The sequence below is a fragment of the Diabrotica undecimpunctata genome, chromosome 6 (assembly GCF_040954645.1).
Source record: "Diabrotica undecimpunctata isolate CICGRU chromosome 6, icDiaUnde3, whole genome shotgun sequence".
Taxonomy (NCBI): Eukaryota; Metazoa; Arthropoda; class Insecta; order Coleoptera; family Chrysomelidae; genus Diabrotica; species Diabrotica undecimpunctata.
The window spans coordinates 97,536,218-97,559,612 of record NC_092808.1 but is presented as its reverse complement, the minus strand read 5'-3'; the positions used below and the strand labels follow the sequence as shown (position 1 = coordinate 97,559,612).

Genomic DNA, 23,395 nt, shown 5'->3' with positions numbered 1-23,395 from the left:
TGTATTCATTATTAACTAAATAAACAACAGTATTAGAAATTCTCGAAAAAGGTCGATTTTTGATTTTAATTTACTATTTTTTAAATTATATTCTAATATACAGGGTGAACCAACTTCGTATGATGACGTCATCATCATTTTTTTCAGTGGAGCCCCCTTTTTTTTTAATTTACATATTTCTCTTGGTGAGCTCATTCCAAAAATACATAACACGTTGCTTTAAATTGGTACCGAGTAGCAAAAAGGCAAAAATTCCAAGTTACCTACAAAATAATAAATTAAGGATAAATGTAATAAACACATTAAATTAAATTACATATTGTTATACAACTACTTTACTATTATGCAATACATTAACAAAACAAACTAAAATTTACAATAAATGTTCAAATCGTTCTCCATTGATCGTGAGACAATGACGGAACCAGTCATTACTTTGATCTTTAACATTCTGTGGCATAGCGGGTGTTATGTTCTTTATTTCCTGATTAAGTCGGTCTTGTAGTTAACGGATATTACCAGGTCTGGTTGTGTAGACTTCAGATTTTAAATAAACAAATAGAAAGCAATCTAACGGCTTCATATCAAGTGATCTAGGGGGCCATGTCACTTATCCCCTATTTTGTTGAAACCATATTCTGCAGTCTAAATTAGTGGGTGTTTGAATATCAGAAAAAAGCTGGATTAGATCAGGAATTATTGTATTTTGTAGAAAATCCCGTTATAAGGCTTCTGTTAAAGTTTTATGAAAAAAAAAATATGAACCAATAATTGTATTTCTCAAAATATCATCCCATACGTTGGCGTTTTGTGATCTTTGCGTATGCAACTTTTGTATCCAGAATGGATTTTCATGAGACCAACAACGGTTATTTTGTCGATTAACATGACAGTTCAAATGAAACGTTAGGTTGGTTTATCATAACCTCGCAGAATTTAGTTCTTCGGTTAAAGTCGTCTTCAGCCAATTCATGGATAGGACGTTCTATATAATGATGGTATTTTATCTTTTTAAAAACGTTTAATACTAAAGACTTTCCAACACCAAAAGCCACAGATAATTCTCGCACTGTACAGTGTAGATTTTCTACTGCTGCCAAAATTATGTCTTGTTAAATATTTTCATTAATTGTTGGCTTACCTTACTTTGCTGCATCACTCACATGGCCCAATTCTTTATATTTTTGCTCCATTCTGTTTACCCTAGATTGTGAAATGGGTTCTGGGTGCCTTTTATGAAAAAATCGTCATATTTCTTGTTGATTTTGCATCTTATCGTCAATACCAATCATCATTAAAATTTTATTTTTATCACTTTCGCTTGAATGCATTTTGTAAAAAAAAGCTGCAAATGATAAATTGCAAAAAATAATAATAATTATAAAATACTGTAAAATATTAAAAATATTTTTATGGTTCAGGTTCTTGGGTTACTAATAAGGGCTGGTAGAAAATATATTTATCATTCAGTGTCTTGGATCACTAAAAAAGCTGTTACAATAATGCAACGTGTTTTTAATAGGTAATTAAAGTAGTTGTACATTAATACATATAAAATTTCATTTAATGTGTTAAATACATTTATTTTTCATTTATTATTTTGTAAGTAACTTAAAGTTTTTGGGTTTTTTTCCACCCTGTACCAATTTAAAGCAAGCAAGTTCAGCAAGAGAAATCTGTAAATTGAAAAAAATGGGGTTCCATTCAAAAAAATGTTCATGACGTCATCATACGAAGGTGGTTCACCCTGTATATTAAATTATTATTTGAAAAAATAGTAATTTTAGATCCAAAATTGACCTGTTTCGAGAGTTTCTAATACTATTGTTTATTTAGATAATAATGAACAGAAAATATTCCAAAATTACAAATTTAACTTATAAAAAATAGATTGTTGGCTTTATGTACGGTTCTATTGAACTGTGGTCTATATTCAGCAATCCCATCCGAAAATGATTTAAAGAAAAAAGAACGTGGTTTCATTAAAAAAAAGTTTCTTGTGTTAAAGATGTAAACAAAAGTCTAATAATTTGGTTCGATAACAAGCCAGTAAATATGTTATCAACTTACGTTGGTGGTAAACCTAGAACCATAAAACATAGATACTTCTGAAAATTTTTAAAATTTTTTAAATTTTTTAAACTTTTTTTTCTGAAAATAAAAAACGTACAAAGATATTTCATGCCCTTGAGCTTATTACTTTAGTATTTATAATAAGCTTATGGGAGAAGTGGACGTATTAGACTCGATGCTGAGACTTTACAGAATCCATCTAAGATCAAAAAAATGGTATAAATAATTTTATATGTTAAATCTTAGTGTTGTAAACACTTGGATACTCTGGCGTAAAAAAATGAACAAAATTGCAATATTCCATTGCTTGAGCTTAAACAAGGTGTTTCTGAATATTTATGTAAATCTGAAAAGTAACTCCCAAGAAAAAGAGGTCGTCCAGTAAGACAAAATGGAACTCCAACGCCTAGTCGTCAAGGAACTCTACCTGTGTTAACCAATGGAAACCCCTAACACCATTAGAAAAAACAAGAAAAACTGCACGACATCAAGAGATACCGTCAAATTCTGTGCGTACAGACAACATTGGACACATGCCAGAATGACAAAAATATCGCAAACAGTGTCAAATATGTACAAAAAAAACTTACACCAGTGTACAAAGTGTAAAGTATTTTTATGTTATAATGAATATCTGTTATAATTTATGTAACTAAATGTAATTTTGTATGTCAACATTTTATTAAAATATGTTGGTCTAATGCATGCGAAACCATATATCGATTTTCAAAAAGGTTTTCAATTTGTAATTATTGCATATAAAACCATATATGGGTTTGCAAAAAACCTTTTATATATAGGAAAAACAATTATAACTTAATAATAATCATCATACATAAGAATATTTTTTATTTCATGTTTGCAAGTACTCATGTAGTAAAGGGCTAAGATCAAGATCAAGATATATACCAGACCACTGGAATACAGCAAATATACTCGTTCATAAGAAAGGTAGCAAAGAGGATAGTAAAAATTACAGACCTATAAATCTACTAACAATAATATTCAAGATATTTAGAAAGATCATCAATAACAGATTATCAAATGCATTAGATGCTGCACACAACAGATTATCAAATGAATAGAGTTAAAGAATACGAAATACCGCTAGAACTAACCGTCATAGATTTCGAGAACGCCCTCGATTCTTTATATTCCAAGGACATAAAAGAAGTTTTGGTCAACCAAGGCATTAACAAACCGTACACAAAGACTAACTAATTAGTAGGTAGTAGGTAATTAATTAAAAATATATCTACAATGTGAAAAAAAATCATTTATCTTTGAGGTGGTGCGTTAACTTTGGAGAGTAGTATATAAAAATTACATGAAGCTGTCTTCCGTATGTAATTTATTCAGCTAACTCTTTAAAAATATATTATATTGTCAATAAGTGATCTGAATGGTCTAAAGTCGCTTTAATTTAATTTAAATAATGAATTTGAAGTTTGGTTTGGTTCTATCATCCATAAATATATAATGATTTTTGTCTTAGATAGCTGGGTCTTTCAGGAAGGTACAAAGGTTACTGCAACCGTTTTAATGTTAATTCATCGTATATAATTTAAATTACCTAGAGTTGTTGTTTTATCGATAGCAATGTGATTAATTGGGAGCTGGCTAATCAAGTTTTGATAAAATATCTTAAACCAATAAAAGGAACTAAGCAATACAGCTGATGATTAAGAAAACCAATTAACACGTTTTATATATAAAATATGTGTTATCACTGCAATAAAAACATATAAATAAAAGAGCATTTTAATTTTCTCCGTTACTTCGCGCAGTACAACATGATGTTTCGTGAAAGTATTTTTTTAACGTTAGGCATTATCCTAGTCGGAGGTAAATCTTATTGTTTAATAACTTTTTTGTCGTCTTTATGATTAGTAATGTTTCAATATTATGAATAACCAATTTATATGACCAGATTTAACATACTTTTACTTATTTATCATACCTATGAATATTTTTATTTCTTTAATCGCCCTTTTTATTTTAACAAAGATATTACTTTTTTACTTTATTTTTACACTACTTCATTGTACTAATCTTAATTATAAAAAAGTATACATCAACTTTTATAATTTGTTCTGTTTCTTAAGTTGCATTTTTAATTTTTAAAAATTGCTGATACTTTTGTCAAAGTTGTATGGCAAAGCTCTATCTTTTGTGCCGTTGTTTATATGTAATTAACTTACAATTTTAACAATCCTCTTAAAACATTTAACGCTATTTTTAGGTGTACTAATACCCGATTCTCATATACTTGCTTCTTATTTTCTTTTATACTTATTCGTTGCATTTATTTGTGTTTGAATTAAAAAAAAAATTCTTGTAACTCTTTGAAGTCTCAACTATTACGGTTTATTTTATGGCAATTTTTAAAAACATAATGTATATAATATATACATACATATATATATATATATATATATATATATATATATATATATAATCACTATTTCTTAGCGTATTCTACTGATTATGATACAGCCTCCTTTACATAGTCATTCTTAATTTCTGCCCACGATTGTCTCATATTCACTTTTCTTTGCCATGTTTCACCGGATTGTTTTCTTATTATTATTGTTTCCATTTTAAATTTGGACATCTTCTTGGCCTCTTGACGTCGTTTTGATACCACAGAGTAATTTTAGTGGACCATCTATTGTCAGTTCTTCTCGTTAAATAACCCGCATACTGCCATTTTAAAGATTTAATTTTGTAGATTACATCAGTGACCTAAGTTTTCTGTCTTTATTAGTTAATTTTTTCTGTTTCTCTTATGCATGTTACCCTATACCTAGCATGCATCGTTCCATTCACCCCTGAGTGACTTTAAGTTTCGCTATTATCTCTTTCTTTAGCGTTCAAGTTTAGCAGCCGTATGTCATGATTGGTAGTACACACTAATCGAATGCTTCTTTCTTCTGATGGAGTACCAATTTCGATTTAAATATAACTGCATTTCTAAAAGATGCCCAAGACAGTTTCATTCTTCTATTGATTTCTGGGAGTAAGGAGTCAGATTTATGTATTAATTGTCTCAGGTATAAATACTGTCTCAAGTGTAGTGTTGTTTATTATTACATCTTGGACATTCACTAGTTTGTTGTACATGGTTTTTGTTTTTGTCAAGTTCGTTTTTGGACCAACTTTATTGCTAACTGCATTAAGGTAGGTTATTATATTCTTGTACCTCTGCAGGATTACTAGAAATCAGAACGATGTCGTCTGCAAATCTTAGATAGCTAAGGTATTCTTCATCAATGAGATCAATAAATTTCTAGAGTTGCAGTGAACAGCTTTGATGATATTGCGTCTCCTTGTCGGACGCCTCTGGTAGTGGGGAATTCTAAAGTGTTTTAGTAATTTTTATGTTAGCTTTTGCTTGTCTGTATATATTTGCTTTAGTCTATATGTACAGTTTGTCAATGCCTTGGTTAGCCAAAGCTTCTATTACTACCTAGAGATATAAAGAATCGAAAGCCTTCTCGAAATCTATGAAGGTTAATGCTAGCGGTATTTCATATTAAAAAAAAGGAAAAAGAAAAAAAAAAAGAAAAGAGGTTAATCTTTGTATATGGGTATATTTTATAAAAACCCTTAAAAGGGCTACATTAAAAACACGAACGTTTTCGGAACAACAGTTCCATCATCAGGTTAACTAATTGAACTGATTTCGGAACTGTTGTTCCGAAAACGTTCGTGTTTTTAATGTAACCCTTTTAAGGGTTTTTATAAAATATACCTATATACAAAGATTAACCTCTTTTTGTGATACGTGGTATACAGCCAGCTGCAGGAATTATTTTCCTTGTGGATTTTGTATTTCATATTCTTTAGCTCTACTTATTTGATAATCTGTTGTGTGTAGAATCTAATGCATTTGGTAATCTGTTGTTGATGATCTTTGTGAATAAATTGTATATAATTGGTAGTATACTTATAGGCCTGTAATTTTTGATATCTTCTTTGCTACCTGTCTTATGAATGAGAATTATATTTGCTGTATGCCAGTGATCTGGTATAAATCTTGATGTTGGTCTTTGCCAGTTCGTAAATACGTCTGCTAAGATATTCCAGGTTTTTCTGCCAGCGTTTTGAAGCAGTTTTGCTGTTATGTCATCTATTCCGGCAGCTTTACCGCTTTTTATTTTTGTAATTGTCGATTTTACTTATTCCGGAAGGACTTCTGGTAAATCTTCTTGGTTACTGATTGCTTCTTCAAGTGTTTCAGGTGCTTTGTATAGTCTGCTGTAGAATTTATTGATGAGCTGTATTATTTAATGTCTATATGTAATTCTGGTGCTTTCGTTAGTTTGAGCAACTATTAGTTTCTTCCCAATGATGAATAATTTCTTTGTTAAAGTTATCTGTTTTCGAGTGCATTTTCTACAATTCTTTCATTGTATTTTTTTAGTCTTTAATAATTTTCCTTATTGTCTTACAAAGTTCTGTGTATTATATTCTATGTATAATACTTTTTACTTTTATTTTACTTTTAAGAACTATTTTGGTTTTATCAAACAATTTACTATGTTCATATAGATGTTGCGGATCTCTGATTTCTTTGGCACTATCAAGGATAATTTTCTTAAATAGAGAGCTGTTTATTTGGTTACGTAATTTTTCATTAATTGTCCTTCACTTTTTTTTAGATTGTTAATATTTATACTGGTTACTGCTAGTTTTGTGATTCATTTTATTCTGCCTAGTTTCAGATCTAGAACAATTTTTTGGTCTGATTAGTCTATGATCGCTGTATGTTTGAAATTTATTTGTTACACTGGCATCTTTTATTGAAGCAATCGTGTTGGTTAAACTGGAGTCAATTTTGTACCTGTTAATTCCATTTAGTGCTACTTATGTTTATTTTCTATTCGGTTTTTTTTAAGAATGTGGTTGCCATAGGCAATAGTATTCCATCCACTTTTTCTGTCTTTACAGACCAAATCTTGCGTTTTCAATTGATATTCAGCCTTTCTCTTTTCCGATGTTCTGTAAGTTGCCAGTTTGATATTTACTAAGGGAGACTTGCTAATGACATATGTTGTACATGTCTTTACTATTTCAACTATTTTTTCTCGGTGTCGTCGCTAATTGTTTCTTAGAACCTATTATTTCTTTCATATGGTCATTTCTCACTTCTATCTTCTCTTGAAATTCTAAGTAAACATCCAAATAATCTTTTATTATATTTTTATGTTAGTTTTTAATTCTTAGATGCATACAATAATATATTTTTGATTAAAATTTATTGTATACTAATTTTTTTGTCATATTCTTTTACTTCATAGATTGCTCTTGAGAAAGAATACTGCTTTTTTTACAGCAGTTGTTCTTCTTTCTATTTCTTTGTTTTTCGGTTCAGTTAACTCAAACATTACTCCCAGGGAATTATCTACTTGGCAGTATGTTACAATTACATCACTATTAAACGTTAGATTACCAGATTATCCACCTATACAGAGATATTTGTTCTTTTGGTTGTTGACCATCCACACAAAAACGTAATCTTCAATGAACTTTCGCATCGCTTACTTAATATTTATATTTCTTATTTTTTTAATATAACTGCTTGGTCATCGGTCAAAACAGGTCGAAAACAACTACAAAATGTAAAGGGTCATGTTTTCAATTTCTATTCCTTTTTATTTTCCACTGTTCTCATTCTACCACAACATATATTTTAAAGAATGTTGGCGATATACAATATCAATGTCCCAAACCTTAATTAACTGAGAATTTTTCCGTAACATATATTTTGAATTTTTACGTTTTATTTCATCTCATTGGCTAGAATGTGTATAGCTTAGGGATGGGAAAAACCTACCGGTTTTAACCGAAAACCGGTTTTTTTACTTTGCAATAACCGGTTTTATCGGTTGTTTTTTTTGTCCCGGTTAAAACCGGTTTTTTATTTTTAAAGTAAAAACCGGTTATTAGGTTTTTAGGGGTGATTAGGATTAGGTTAGGTATTATTTTGGATCCCAATCATAATTATTATTCTCAAGTAATTATTAAAAACAAAACTATAATTCAAATTTTATTTTATTTTATAAATACAGAAGCAAACTTGTAACCTATTGGATTAAAAAAACCAAAAACCGGTTTTTTTGACCGGTTATAACCGCCAGGTTAAACCGTAAGCAAAAAAACCGGTATAACCGAAAACCGGTGTTTTGTCAAAAACCGCCATCCCTATACAGCTGTACTGAGAATGTTATTTATATTTGTATCTAACATTTCTCAGAGTCACTGTTGGTATTGTATAATATACTTTGTGTAAGTCTAAAATTTTTTAATTTAATTTAAATTCAATTTATATATATATATATATATATATATATATATATATATATATATATATATATATATATATATATATATATATATATATATATATATATATATACGAGCAAAGCCCAAAATTGGCGAAATTAAACAATCTTAGCATTGTACGGAAATTATTGTCCACTCCTAGCATTGTACCCACAAACTGTACAATGTCTGAAATGACCAAAATTAAAAATGATTATCGAAACGCTCGTCGATTAGAATGATTATGATTGACAAGCGACACACCAAATCAAAAATCGAAAATTTCTTGTTAATTATTTGATATTTTTATATTTTCTCTTTATATAGATAGTTGTTCTTTTTTAAATTGACAAGAGAACAATAATAAGAAGAAATTGTTCTACAATAGTGTGATAATGTTAGTAAAAATAGATATGAATCGATATGTGTCACATTCTTTCAAACTTTGACGCATGGCTACTTATTGAAATTCGAACTTTGTACAATTCTTTTATATGAAGTCCGATGATTATACCTATTTCGGAGTTTGTATAATAAAGAGGTACAATGCTAGGAGTAAACAATATTTTTCGTACAATGCTAGGATTGTCCAATTTCTGACATTGCTAGTAATAATATATCCTGTATATGTATTATAGTTACGTCTGATTTACGTTACGTTTTATTTGATGTGCCTATGCTAGGATTCGGCTAGTTATTTATTTTGTACTCAATCAGAGTCCTTCAGGTTAATAAAGCAAGTTTACCGTACAGTAGATCCATTATCATCCATATGATATCTCATGTGATATCTCGTATATTGCTATGTGTTCAATAATACCTTGTTTGTTTTCTCCATCTTAATATATTCGTTATATCCTTCCCTTCCATTTTCTGTGTAGCATGTTACGTTAGGATTCAGTCAGTTGTTTATTTTGTCTCAGCCGGATTACTTCTTTTAGTCAATAAATCAAATTTTGTCTTATAATTAATCTATTTTTATCTATAGTGCCCTATGCGATCGCGTTTGTCACTATACGTTCATTAATAATGAAGATACTATGTAGTGTCCTTTTGGTATTCGCCTTTTTTGTTTTTTCTGGCTTAATATATTCGTTATATACTCCCCTTTTATTTACTATGTCGCAGATTAGGATTCGATTAATTAATTATTTTGTGCTCAGCCAGAGGCCTTATTTAAGTCTATAAACCAAAATCCCAATATATTGGATACCCCTTTCCTTTTCAATGATATACAATACCGCATGATCCGACGAACTATTAACTACACCCACCACAAAACACTAAAAAAATATTTTTTCATCACAAAAGAGTGTCAGCCATTTTTTTCGTACAAAAGGAAATACTGTAATAAAGAAAAAAGTTTATCAATTATTAGCAACTCAGTTGTTTAATCGATTGTTATTATGACAATGTAGCCTCCCTCTATATATCGTTCGTCGCGCGTCGGCAAATTGAAACAAATACCACCTTTAGTCCAGACAAATTAAGATATTTTTTGCCCACCAAAAATGAGATGTTTTAACCAAATAATGCCTCAAATAAAATATACAGAACAATTTTAAATCCGATTCCGCTAATGAACTTGGTAATTTTGTCTTTAAAAGCAGAAAAAACGTTTAATTTCTCTTGCTTAATATTTATCCTATAATAATTTTAACTGCACTAATATGGAATAAGTTAGAAAATTACTAAGTTACAATGAGTAATGCGATTGCTCAAATACCGGTAAGTGCTTATTTTTAAAGAGACTGGACTAAGAAATTTTTCCTGTAGTTGTCATCTTTGCAACGAGGTTGTTTATAGATGTATATTACATTGCTTTAATTTTGAGCCTTCAGCTTCAGCTTCTAATAGCTCGCTGACTTCATTTTCGATTATTGAAGTTTATTTTTGGTATTAATTTATTGATTGGTATTCGCTGTTAATGTAATATTCACATTGGTTAAATAATTAATCTTTATTTATATACATTTTTTATTTTATTTTCAATAGTGTGTCTCGTCAGATCAAATAAATGTCTACCCAGAGATTATGGAAAGGGAAGTGTTGTCTGCGTTTGTAATGACAATTATTGCGACAGTACTCCACCAGTTAAACCAGTGCCTAGAGATCAATATGTTATATATACCTCCAATGAAGCAGGTTTAAGATTCGAAAAAGAGGTTAAGCACTACACAAATGCTAAAACAGGAAGACATTGTTTCGTACCGCCAAATGATGATATCTGCGAAGATGACAATCAAAGCAGCTTCAAAGAATGTGGAGTCATTACACCAACCCATCTTATACCTAGCGCAAATATCTTTGTCGAACCCTCTATTCTTTATCAAGAAGTACTGGGTTGGGGTGGAGCTGTCACTGACTCCACTGTTATAAATGTTGCTAATATGAGCGCTACCCTGCAGGATTATTTGATAAGGTAACTATGATTTTGATTTACTTTTATTTTATATTATTTATAATGATTTATTTGTTTCACTTAAAGTAAATATGACTTTTTTGTGGCTCGCAACCATACTTTTGTCTGAAAGATGGTAGCTGTAAATCGTAGTTATTTAAAGCAAAGAAATTATTAAGACTTGCCTCCTGATAACCTCACCGACTGTCAGACTGTAGACATTCGAATATAATTCGTAGTCATTATAAAATGATTCTTTATACAGGCGATGAAGTCAGCTTTACTTAGTATCAAGGCAATTACTTAACATATACACACTACAATATACACAATGTACAATAAGCTAATTTGATGAAGCATGATCGATTTATTCCGGCACTACTTAAAAAACAATATTGTTAAAGGACACATTTTGAAATTGTTTTAAAGAGTCATTTGAGAAATGAAGAAAGTCCACTAAAAGAAGAAGCCATTGTTTTTATCCATTTTATTACATTCAGAAAAATGATGACTGCCTTGAATTATCTATTTCTACTTATCTGTTAGTCGATCTGTCCGTGAACAATACTTCTCCGTTATTAAAAAAGATAAAATAGCAAATGAGATGTCGAATAAAAGATCACAACTCAAAGATCCAGCAATTTTCTTATGTAAAAGTGTTTTAGTTAAATTGGCGGAAACTTTGCAGAGAGTTACACAGCTTTGGTGATCAACATTGATAGACGTGTTGGCCATAGATGGATTATTGCACCAAGAAATCTATTGTTTCTGAATTGCAGAAGTTTAAAATGTCGGTTTTTCAGTTTTTGCTTTTTTAATTAATACACAGTCATTTGTAAAATATACAGAGTTTTAGTTGATACATGCAACTAACTTCAGAAAGCGATTCTGCATAAAAATTAATGGAAGTTTTCTATATAAATTTATGCCCGCAAAAGCTTCGTTTTCTGAGATTTGGGGTGGTAACATTTTTCATACAAACTAACGATTTATTTAGGGGAGCACTTGATATGCAAAGTAGTTCACTTTTTCCATTCCGTCCCATATACGGAGTAGAACGGGATTTCATTTTTTAATAGGTTTTATTGAATACAGTCATAGGAACAGCCTGGATTAAAAATATATTTAGTGAAAAATAACTTTTATTAATTAATATTCCCCTCATAAAATGTTTAACTGACACATAATTCACAGATAAAAAGTGGTTCATCACTTCAGTATCACTGGATTCAGAGTCTCTTTTCTTGTGTTTCCGACTTTTATTTAACAACACCGTCCTTTTTTTAAGCGCCTTCTCTTTGGTGGCTTTACTTTTGTCTTTATTAAACGTAAATTATCTTTTTACTTGCTCTACTTTTTTAGCCGCCTCAGATTTTGTTTCTTGGCCTTTTTTTTAACTATTTCAAGTATAAAGTCATAATTATTATTTCTCCTTTTTTGTTGAGTAGTTCTTTTCTTATTATGTTTTACTTTCCGTGTCGGTATGACCTATCCACCGTTAGATGCTGGTGTTTCAAAGTTTGTTTCGATGAGTAAAGTAGTGGCATCATTTTGACTACAGCTACTTTATTTGTCAATAACAAATCTTGGCGTTACTAGGCTTTAAATTATCATCTATTTAAATATCTGTTGGTTTAGATGGAAGGAAATCATCTTCAGTAAAAGCATTAACATCTAGAGGCCATATTTTTCTTCTTCTGTAGTTGCTCAGTGCTGTTCTCATTGTAGCTGCATTAATGAATGCTGCTACATTAATAAACATGAGACATTCACCATCACTATGTTTATTCCATATTTACCGGACGTACTACTCATATAAATTTTCAATGGGCGTTTCTTCGTTAACATTACGACCTGTTCATCCATAGTGCAAAACTCAAAAGGATTGTTTTGAAGATAAAAGTATAGTTATAAAGATTTCCCATTACTCACGTTTGGGTGCAAATAAATCCGCTATTTTTCCTATTGTTCTTGTTTCTTTATCATCAGACCTTAGGTATACTGCTAGGGATTCAAACTTCTGCTGCGACATCTTAGCACGAAACATTTCATTCAATTATAGGGATTAAAATTCATAACCGTTAAAGTTAGAAACATTTAATGCACCAGATAATAACAGTAGATAATAGAGAACCCAATAGAGGCTTTGACTTCTGTTTTATTTGTCGATATGGTTTAACTTTGCACAGCTATTCTTTTATATATATAATAACGGATTTATTACGGCTGTCGCCGCTTCTCCGCCCCCAATTTCCATCTTTTTCTGTCATATGCAGTTGCCTCTTCCAAGTCTCTTGCCGCCATTGCTTCATCAATATCGTTGCGCCAACTTCTCCGTGGTCGTCCTCTCTTTCTTCTTTCAGGAGGGATCCATTCCAGTACTCTCCTAGGCCATCTGTACTCTGGCATTCTTTTAACATGTCCGAACCAGATTAATTGTTTTCTTTCTATGTCATCATTGATATTTCTCTCCATTTTCATTTCGTTTCTTATTTGTTCGTTTCTAACTCTCTCCAGTTTCGATCTACCGCAGCTTCGTCTCAGATAATCCATTTCTGTCGTCAAAAGTTTATTTCTATTAGCTTTGGTGACGTCCCATACTTCCGAACCGTAAAGTGTAATACTTTGGACTATACTACCGTAAATGTGTTTTTTGGTTTCTCGTCGAATTGTTTTTTGCCAGAGAAGAGAGTTTAAGGCACGGGTCGCTGCTCTGCCCTTGTTTATTCTTTCCCTGATTTCATCTGCGCTATTTCCCTTCTTGTTGAAAATGACCCCCAAATATTTGCAGGATTGCACGCCTTTGATTTTGTCGTCTTCCAAGACTAGGTCACATATTTCATCTGTTCCCACTGAGAGATATTCACATTTTGTCATATTCATGTTTAGACCTGCCACCTCATATTCTTCTTGCAGTTTTCTTACCATATAGCTAAGATCGTAGCTGTCTTCGGCAATTACTACCTGGTCATCCGCAAAGAAAAGTGTATATAGCTTGTTTTCTTCCACCGTTATTCCCATGTTTCTACATTTTTTTACCCATTTCACTAAGGATCTGTCCAAATAGATTTTAAATAAGGTGGGTGACAGACAGCAGCCTTGTCTTAGTCCTTTTGTTGTTTGAAAAGGAGAGGTGATTTCTTGTCCCATTTTAATTCTTGCAAAGTTTTGTTCGTAATATTTTTGAGTGGCGTTAATAAGAATTGGGTTTATTTTCAAGTTACCCATTTCTATCCATAGTTGGGAGATCGGTACACTGTCATATGCTTTTTCCAAATCTATTAAAGCTATATGAGTTTCTCTATTTCTCTGCACTCGTTTTTCCATTGCAATTTTTAATGTGAAGATATTATCCATAGTGGAGCGTCCGGCCCTAAATCCCGCTTGTTCTTCGGGTTGTTTGTCTTTGATATCATTTTCTATCAGGTTTCGTAGTACTTTTGAGTATAGTCGGCCTATAGTAGCAATCACTGCGATCCCTCTATAGTTTTTAGGATCTTACAGCTATTCTTTTACTTTTGCGAAATATTTCTTTATTTGTATAAAACAAGAAACAATATTTAACATTTTTTCATTAAACAGTAAGTTCCAGTCTTATTTATAGGACTGGAGTGTCCTGACTTTTCCTCTGGGGCCTGGTAACCGCGTAACAATATTTCTGACTGCTGTATGATTACGTTTTGAGGGTTGTCGATCGAACGATGCTAGTAAATGTGCAATATTTCTAACTGGTTCATGACCTTCTTTCATAAGTATCGGTATTGGAGTTTTGTTCTTCGACATATTTCTTGTCAGATTCGAAATCGGCACCCAAGTTATCTTGACCATTATTCTCGTTGTATTATTTAGCAAATAAATTTTTAAATTTTCTTTGCACTTCAGTTTGGGTCAACAGACGACGTTTTTCCCAGTGTTTTTTCCTGCTATATAGGAGTTATTTTACTAAAACATAATTTTGAGGAAAATTAGTAAATTATCACAAGCCTCACATATGGGTGCGACATACACTAGCGGGTATTCAATAATTTTTTTTGTGGTTAGATCATCGAGCAAAAAGACAAAAGAGGGAATGTAAAGGTAGTGGGAGCAAAAATATTGTTAGACAGGAAGTGCCATCTTGAGAGGCCAAATTAAACAAGGAAAGAGAGTCTTTCCTTGTTTAAGAAATCAAATTTAGTTGGGTTATGTTATTATTTGTCCCAAATGTCACATGAAATCTTATTTATATTGAAGTTTTTTAACAATTGTTTCACATTTTAGACTGTTATCGTTAATATTTAATTAAAATTTTCTCGTCTAAGACACATTCTGAAAACTATTTTATAGCTACTGTTAATAAGTGTCGGAAAATTTAAATTTGGCGCATTCGCATTTCCGGATATGTGCGCCATCAGAGGCCACTTTTTTGGTCGCCTTTTCATAACGATTAGATTCCCTCTATTGTCTTTTTGCTCGATGGGTTAGATATATTGCTCAAATTAGACAGCAACTTCACACTCGTTCTTGATAGACTATCGCATAAATTTACATGACAAGGCAACAAAATTACTGCTGCATTACTTCTGCGCATGCTACGTCAAGCCAAGTGTCTGAATTGGTACCTTACACTTAGGAATGAGCTTCCAGGGTTAATACAATTGACTATTTTTACCGGGAATAAGCTGCTATTTTACTTTAAAATAATTTTATTCTGACTTTTCGATTTGCAGTTGTAAAATCGTTTATAAACTAAACTTATTTTAAAGTGAAATTGTGGAAAACTGAAACAAATTTCCAACAAAACGTTATTTTTACAACTCTTTTTCGCAAGTTTTTACTTCTACGCACGGAAAAATTGTATTCTAATAATTTTACTAAATAATTTTTTTAGGAATTGTACTAAACATTGTTCTTTTAAGTAGGAAATTTAAACTCATATATCAGAGGCCTTAAACAAAAGACAAGAAGTAGCTGCCATATTTGATATTGAAGGTGCTTTTGACACTATAAGTAGGCAATGTATATTAATCAAACTTATCCTTCTTAATATTAATGGTAATATATTTAACTTCATACGAAATTTTCTATCTTCTAGATCGTTCAGAGTCTCTGTCAACGGTATTTTATCTTCTACTTATACTCAAACTGATGGCGTACCTCAGGGATCGGTACTGAGTCGTTCACTTTTTAATCTAGCAATAAGTGATTTATGCTCTTACCTCATTTCCCCTATTAAACATATCATGTATGCTGATGACCTAGTAATTTACTGTCATGGACAAAACTCTTCTACCACCTCGAAGCTTATTCAAACTGCTGTTGACACACTTTTAAAAAAAACTAGTGACATGGGGTTATCTTTATCCAATGTAAAATCTAAAATTATAAACTTTAGTAGACGTCCCCCTTCTCCATCTCCACTTATTTTGATCAACAATGTCCCTCTTCCTGTTGTTAAACAATGCAAAATTCTCGAATTAACGTTTGACTCACGACTAACTTGGAAGCAACATATATTTGCAATAAAAAGAGAAACGAGCATAAGACTAAACATAATAAAAACTCTATCACATCATTATTGGGGATCTGACGAAAACTCACTTCTTAAAATATACAGATCACTAATACGCTCCAAGCTAGATTATGGTTGTCACATATATATATCCGCCTCCAAAACATATATTAACCTTCTAAACTCAATTCACAACACAGCCCTTCGTCTTTGTATTGGCGCTGTTCGATCTAGTCCTGTAGATAATCTTTATTGCGAAGCTAACGAACCTCCTCTTTGTATAAGACGAAAACAACTGCTACTCTCTTATGCAGCATCGGTATCAGCTAACCCCTCTAATCCAGTGCATCCCTTATTTGTAATGTCCACGTATAATTTACACAATACCAATTTCTTACCACCAATAAAACCTATTCCACTAATTTTAGCACAGACACTTAATGATATCTCTCTTACACATACCCTTCCTCTTTATCTCCCTCCATCTCCTCCTTGGATCATGTCCACGCCCAAATTTAACACCTCGCTCACCAACTTCGATAAAAATAAACATCCGAAAGAGATCATTATAAATGCATTTAAAGACATTATAGATACAAATAAATACAACCTAATATTATACACGGATGCCTCAAAAAATGACACAGGAGTAGGCTGCTCTGTTACAACCTCTCATTCACTAATTAAGTCATCACTTATACCAGCCATCAGCAGCGTTCATACTGGCGAATTATTTAGTATATTGCAAGCTTTTAACCATATATCTCCACCTAATAAGCAGGTTGCCATATGCACAGATTCTTTAGCATCAATCTATTCTATCAAAAATATATTTACTGATCATCCAATCGTCCAAAAGATCCTAGACTCTTACCAAATTATCTTGTCCCAAAACATAACAGTTACCATAATTTGGCTGCCATCACATATTGGTATAGAAGGCAATGAAACTGCAGATCACTATGCTAAACTTGCTACAGCATCACCTGAAATCACCGATAAAATTCAAATTTGTAAGGACCTAAAATCATATATTAAAAGAAGAACCAGACTTCTTTGGCAGCAGCATTGGAACTCTAACCATTCGATCTTACACGAAATACAACCGTCAATAACCAGTCAGCCTACATTTGACTATTCAGCCCTCTCAAGACGAGATCTCATTGTGATAAGACGACTTCGGATAGGACATTCAAAACTCACACACGGCTACCTAATGTCCTCTAGCATCCGTCCCTCCTGTCAAATCTGCCAATCATATTTGACAATCAAACATATTCTCACTGAATGCCATCAACATTTGGCCAGAAGATTACAATACAAACTCAAAAGTGAAGTACGAGATATCCTAAACAACCCTGACCAAATAAAAGCTGTGCTACAATTCCTTAGAGATGAACACTTATATCAAAAAATATAATTAGATTTTAATTTAGACATTGTATAATATATTATTATCATTCCGTATTATTGTAACATATTCTTAATGTAACACTTAATGTTTGTGTAATGAAAATTCATGTTATAGTACCTGTGTAAATGGCCATAGTAGCTGAGCACGTTAAAGTTGAAATAAAAAAAAAAAAAAAATTTACACAATTTTGAAATTTGTAATATCACTTATCAACTGGAGTATATTTAAATTCTAATTATAAACAACCTTTTGCAAAAATTTATACGGAAAGCTCAGATTCAACTCATCATACCCATTTTAAATTATTTTTGAACAAATTCTTAGTGGAATAAAATTTAATAAGTTATCATTTCTGTATTTAAAATTTGTAAATTTCTAAAATTAGTTCAATATTTTAGATCGTACTACTCCGAGGATGGTCTAGACTATAACTTGGCTAGAGTTGCTATGGGTGGAACTGATTTTTCAACACGCTTTTATTCTTACCTTGACACTCTCGAACACGTTGTAGATTGTGTTGATTTTAGCTTAAAGGATTTTAAGCTGGCACCAGAGGATATCGATCTTAAGGTAAATTTATTTCAATAATTTTAATACAATTCTCAAAAATATCAATTTTTTTTACTTAATAAAAAAAAAATGGGGTAATACATTTTAATAAATAAACTACTGTTTTCTCAACTTTTACCAAATTATCATTATACCTACTGTTCCTATATAGCGTGTAAACAAATCAAATGCAACTGCTGAATTTTTCGTTTTTAATAGCTTTTTCAGCTTTTTTTAAAGATTCCCAAAAATTCAGTTTTTTTTAATTATATTTTTAATTATCTTAATTATTAATTAAGATAATTTTAGGTAATTTAAAACTAAAAAAAAACTAAAAAAAGGTTTTTGCATGCTCAAAAAAATAAAATATGTTTAGTGGGCTGAACAATCGGAAGGAAAATCTTGCTACTAATTCTAATAACGTGCCCTAGGTTATTATTTCTTAATTAATTCATGTCAAATTATTGCGTTTTTAAAGGGTATATTGTTTGCCAAATTAAAAACAAATAATTGTTATCACTTTTATCTATAATCACTTGTTATTCTCTTTTCAAATCTATGTCTTTTAGTTTTAAAATTGAATGACGTATTGTCCACAGAAAGACTTTATTTTACTTTAAAGTTACCCTGTTTTAAAAACTCAACAGGTCTTTGAAGGTTACAAAAGGTACATAAGAGATAGGTGATGACAAATTCTGAAGATGTACAGCTGATTTTGTAGATAAGAAATATTCTTAAATTTCTACATTAAAATACATAAACAACTGACCGATATAAATGTAAATACCCTTATTTTTTCAGTATTATTTAAATAATATTACCTTTTTTTGCATAGTGATATGTAATCAAACTACAGTAGAACCTCACTAATCTGACCTCAATCGGAACAGAAGGCATGAAACGGTCAAAAGGATGGATTAACCTAAGACAACTAAAAAACGTCTTTACTACATTGTAAAGTGTAATTAACAATCAAAAAAATAACTACATATTTATACATAATAAAAAAACCAATCTTTAAAAACAGAGTTATTGTTTTTGCTGCAACCTGGTTTCTCGTCCTTTTGCTGCTTTATCTTGCCATCCTTAAGCAACAAAATATCTTAATATTTGCAATTTTGATAAACGTCGACGTATCATAAAGCGACCTCAAAGGCATACTTTGCAGACTCATGAAAGATTTGTTGATTTTCTGCAGGTTTCTCGCCATTTTCAACATTTTCTTCTGATGTGAAAGTGGCAGCTATTATTTGCTCATCATTCAATTCCTTTATAATAAATGAAGAATGAACCAACAACCAGGACATTCGAGCACGCATCGGAAATGCTAGATCCACTTTTAGTCGGATGAGGACCTTCTTCAAGAGTCACAACCTCTCTGTTGATACAAAAGTAAGAATGCTGGGATGCTACGTCTTCTCTGTCTTTTTTATGGTGTTGAATCGTAGACCTTGAACGAAGATATATGCAGAAAACTGGAAGCATTTGAGATATGGCTATATCGGAGACTACTTAAGATCCCGTGGACTGAGGAGGTCCTCAGAAGAATCGAGAGGTACTGACCACCATCAAATCTCGAAAGTTACAATTCTTCTATATATTTGGAATATTATTTGGGATATAAAATATTTGGAAAACGAGATCCAGGAAGAAGAAAGAACATCTTGGTAAAAGAACCTTAAAATATGGTTCAATACAACATCTGTGCAGCTTTTCTGCGCTGCTGCAGATAAGATAAAGATTGTCTTGATGATCGCCAACATTCGTAACGGCTAGGCACATCAAGAATAAGAATATTCAATTCCTTACAATCAGAGTAATTTTCGTCAATATTTGCCAGCCATTCTTTAACGTCACTGATTTTTATTGGTGGACTTAAAATTTAAAAGGCCTGGGCAATTTCCAATGTTGTAAGGTCTTTGATGTTGTTCTCAGTTGCACAAATGTTCATGAACTGTTTTAGGAGAAATTTCAGTTTATGTGATAAATTATATCTTTGATCGCAACTTTTTTTATTTACTGTATCATAAAAGTGATTCTTCAGATATCTCCAGAAGTCAGAATAATTTTACCTGGATGCAACTGTGCGTTGTTAAGAAGCAAAACTGCTTTTTAAGACAAGTTTTTTGATTATAAAACTTACCAAAGAGTCGAAACGAATTTGTTTTGGAACCACACTTTAAAAAGACGACAGTCCATTTAGGCCAATTTCTGGCATCTGTAGAAAACGGGAAGAGCGTTCATATTAAGATTATGTAATGCTTCCGTTTTTTTTATTTTCGATTACGAACAAGGAAAGTTTGTGAACCCACTTGCATTGCTACACAAAGCAATCGTTAGACATAATTTCGACGATTTTTATTCCGAAATGTGTTCTTTTCTTGTTGACAATGTTTTATTTGGAAGGATTTTCTAGTTCAGGCGCATTTTGTTTACATGATAAACTTGCTCAGAAAGCAAATTGTCCAATAGAAAATGTTTCAGCTTATCACTGAACACGTTTGCCCCACCAAAAAAAGATGAAAGTTTTTCACCCGAAGTAAAAAACTGTCGAATTCCATATCGATTTTTTCACCGCCCTTCTGAGGCAGTAAACGTACTAAAGAAAGAACTCTGCTTGGTTATTTTTGCATGCAAAGCAATATCTTTCTCGTGAATAAGTGAAATCTTTGCTATCCAGCTTGTATGATCTGTTCTTCTCACATGTCCATACCAAATTAAGGGTTTTTCTTCGATGTAGTATGTCTTGTTCTACTGCCATTCTTCGGTTTATCTCCTCATTTCTAATGCGATCCATTTTTGTCACTCTGCAGCTTCTTCTAATGATTTCCATTTCATCCATTTCATGTATGTATATATATATATATATATATATATATATATATATAGGGATTCAACATATTCACTACCTTCCCTCGCTCAATTCCATTCTCCATCGTTTAGGCCTCTCTTACTTATGGCGTCGTCTACTTCGTTCCTCCAGGATTTTCGGGGACGTCCTCTTTTCCTCCTTCCTATGGGGCTCCATTCGGTTATTCTCTTTATCTATCTGCTGTCGCTAGTTTTTTTTACATGTCCATACAACTTTAGTCTTTTTTGTTCTATATGTGTTAGTATGTCTGTTTCTATTGATGTTCTTTGCTTTATTTCGTCATTATTTCTCCTATCCATTCTTGTTATTCTGCAGCATCTATGCAGGCATTACATCCCTGTTGCTACTATCTTACTGCTGTTTTTCTTGTTTACGATCCAATTTTCAGCTCCATATGTCATAATACTTCTCACTAATGCTATATAAATCTATGTTTTTATCTTTATATTTAGGTGTCTATCCCACCATACTGAGTTAAGTATTCGGATTGCTGTTCTTGTTTGTCCTAATCTTTGTGTAATTTCTTCCTCTGTTGTTGCCTTTATCGTGATTATAAACCCCAAGTATTTGAATTTAACCTTTATTTATTCCTTTGATTGTTACGTTGTCATCAATCTGTAGATCTCCTATGTCTTCTTCACTTGTAGATAGGTACTCTGTTTTTGCGAGGTTTATATCTAGGCCAGTCTTGGTATATTCTTTTTGTAGTTTCTTCATCATGTAGCTCAGATTGTCTTGGTCTTGTGCAATCACTACTTGATCATCTGCAAAGCTTAACGTATATAGGTATTCGTTTCGTACCGGTACTCCCATGCCTTCGCATTTTCTTTTTCATGTAGTCTAGGCTTTCTCTAAGTATATTTTGAATAGAGTTGGAGATGTAGAATAACCCTGCAGGAGCCCTTTTGTTGTGGTGAAGTCTCCTATGATTCTTGTTCCCATTGTAATGGACAATTTATTTTCTTTATACAGAGCGTTTGTAGCTTCTATGAGGTCCGTCTTTATTTCAAATTTGTACATTGCCTCCCATAGTTCTGACCTTGGTACAGAGTCATACGCTTTTCTCAGGTCCACAAATGCCAAATGTATATCTCTATTTTTTGCTTTTTTCTTTTCCAACAGTTGTTCCAGTGTGTATATGTGGTCTATGCATGATCTTCCTGCCGTGAAGCCTGCCTGATCATCCCCGATTTTGCCTTTTATCGCTTGCTCTATCTTTTCTCGCAGTATCTTCCCATATAATATTCCTATTGATGATATTACGCTTATTCCTCTGTAGTTTTCGCATCGTTTTTTAACTCCTTTCTTAAATATACATGTCATATATACCTCCGTCCATTCCTTTGGGAGCTGTTCTCCATTTTTGGCTTTCTGAAATATCCATTGTATCATCCGGTGTAATTTTTTTGATCCGTATTTTATAAGCTTAGCCTCAACCTTATCTAATATTTGCAATTTTGTTTGTTTCGCTGTTTTCCTTACTGTTTGGTCATTATCTACTGTCCTAGAAAATGACTCGAATATCCTCCTTGTACGTCGCCAGTCTTTTATGGTACTCACTCCGACTCCTAGTATTGGCAAGATTATTTTAGGCTTACGTTTAAAAAAAATATATCCCCAATGATTGCACAAAAGTAAACGAACAAACATTGAAAACTCACCTTTTCCAACCGTTCAAGAACCTGTATATTTCTGTTTATTAATCACACTGCCGTGAATCTCATTCAACTCTCATCTAATGATGCCTATGAAAATTGGTGAAATACAATGGAAATACAATGATCTGTTCAACAGAGTACATTTGGATTTCAATCAGCTGCATACCCAATTAACCTTAATCTGTTTTTTATATTTATAATAATATAATAGTTATTATTAATTCTTCTTGTAAAGTTTAAAAAGATTCGTTTCAGTATTTATTTTAAAACCATTCTACGGTTTTAAAATACCGCCCTTCCGGTAGAGATCTATGGAGGAGTATCACCGAGCTGCAAGCCCTTATCTCTTGCCGTACTGCTCCAACATAGGCCGATCAGACACCAGCATATTCTAGTCTAAGCCACAGATTCATTTTAGAATTTTAAACTGCTGCGTTACCCTTTTTTATTTTTCTGTGCACCGAGCCGCAACTTGAACCCACATCCACTGAACCATTCGACAGTGAAGCGAATGAGAATCGGCCGCCTGGCCCGCTTGGCTATCTGACCGACATATATATTTATATAAATAATATAAATTTATTATTTAAATACGTCTTACAAAATAATA

The 23,395-nt window shown here is 32.0% G+C and overlaps 1 protein-coding gene across 1 annotated transcript in view; it reads left to right on the top strand.

Annotated features, from left to right (window-relative positions):
- The first annotated feature begins 3,818 nt into the window (after nucleotides 1-3,818).
- LOC140443607 (lysosomal acid glucosylceramidase-like) overlaps nucleotides 3,819-23,395 on the top strand; it is a 56,933-nt gene continuing 37,356 nt past the window's right edge. Inside the window, exons 1-3 of the mRNA XM_072534958.1 lie at nucleotides 3,819-3,918; nucleotides 10,396-10,822; nucleotides 18,105-18,276. Of these exons, the coding sequence (XP_072391059.1) occupies nucleotides 3,867-3,918; nucleotides 10,396-10,822; nucleotides 18,105-18,276 (651 nt within the window). The 5' untranslated portion in view covers nucleotides 3,819-3,866. The remainder of the gene's footprint in view (nucleotides 3,919-10,395; nucleotides 10,823-18,104; nucleotides 18,277-23,395) is intronic.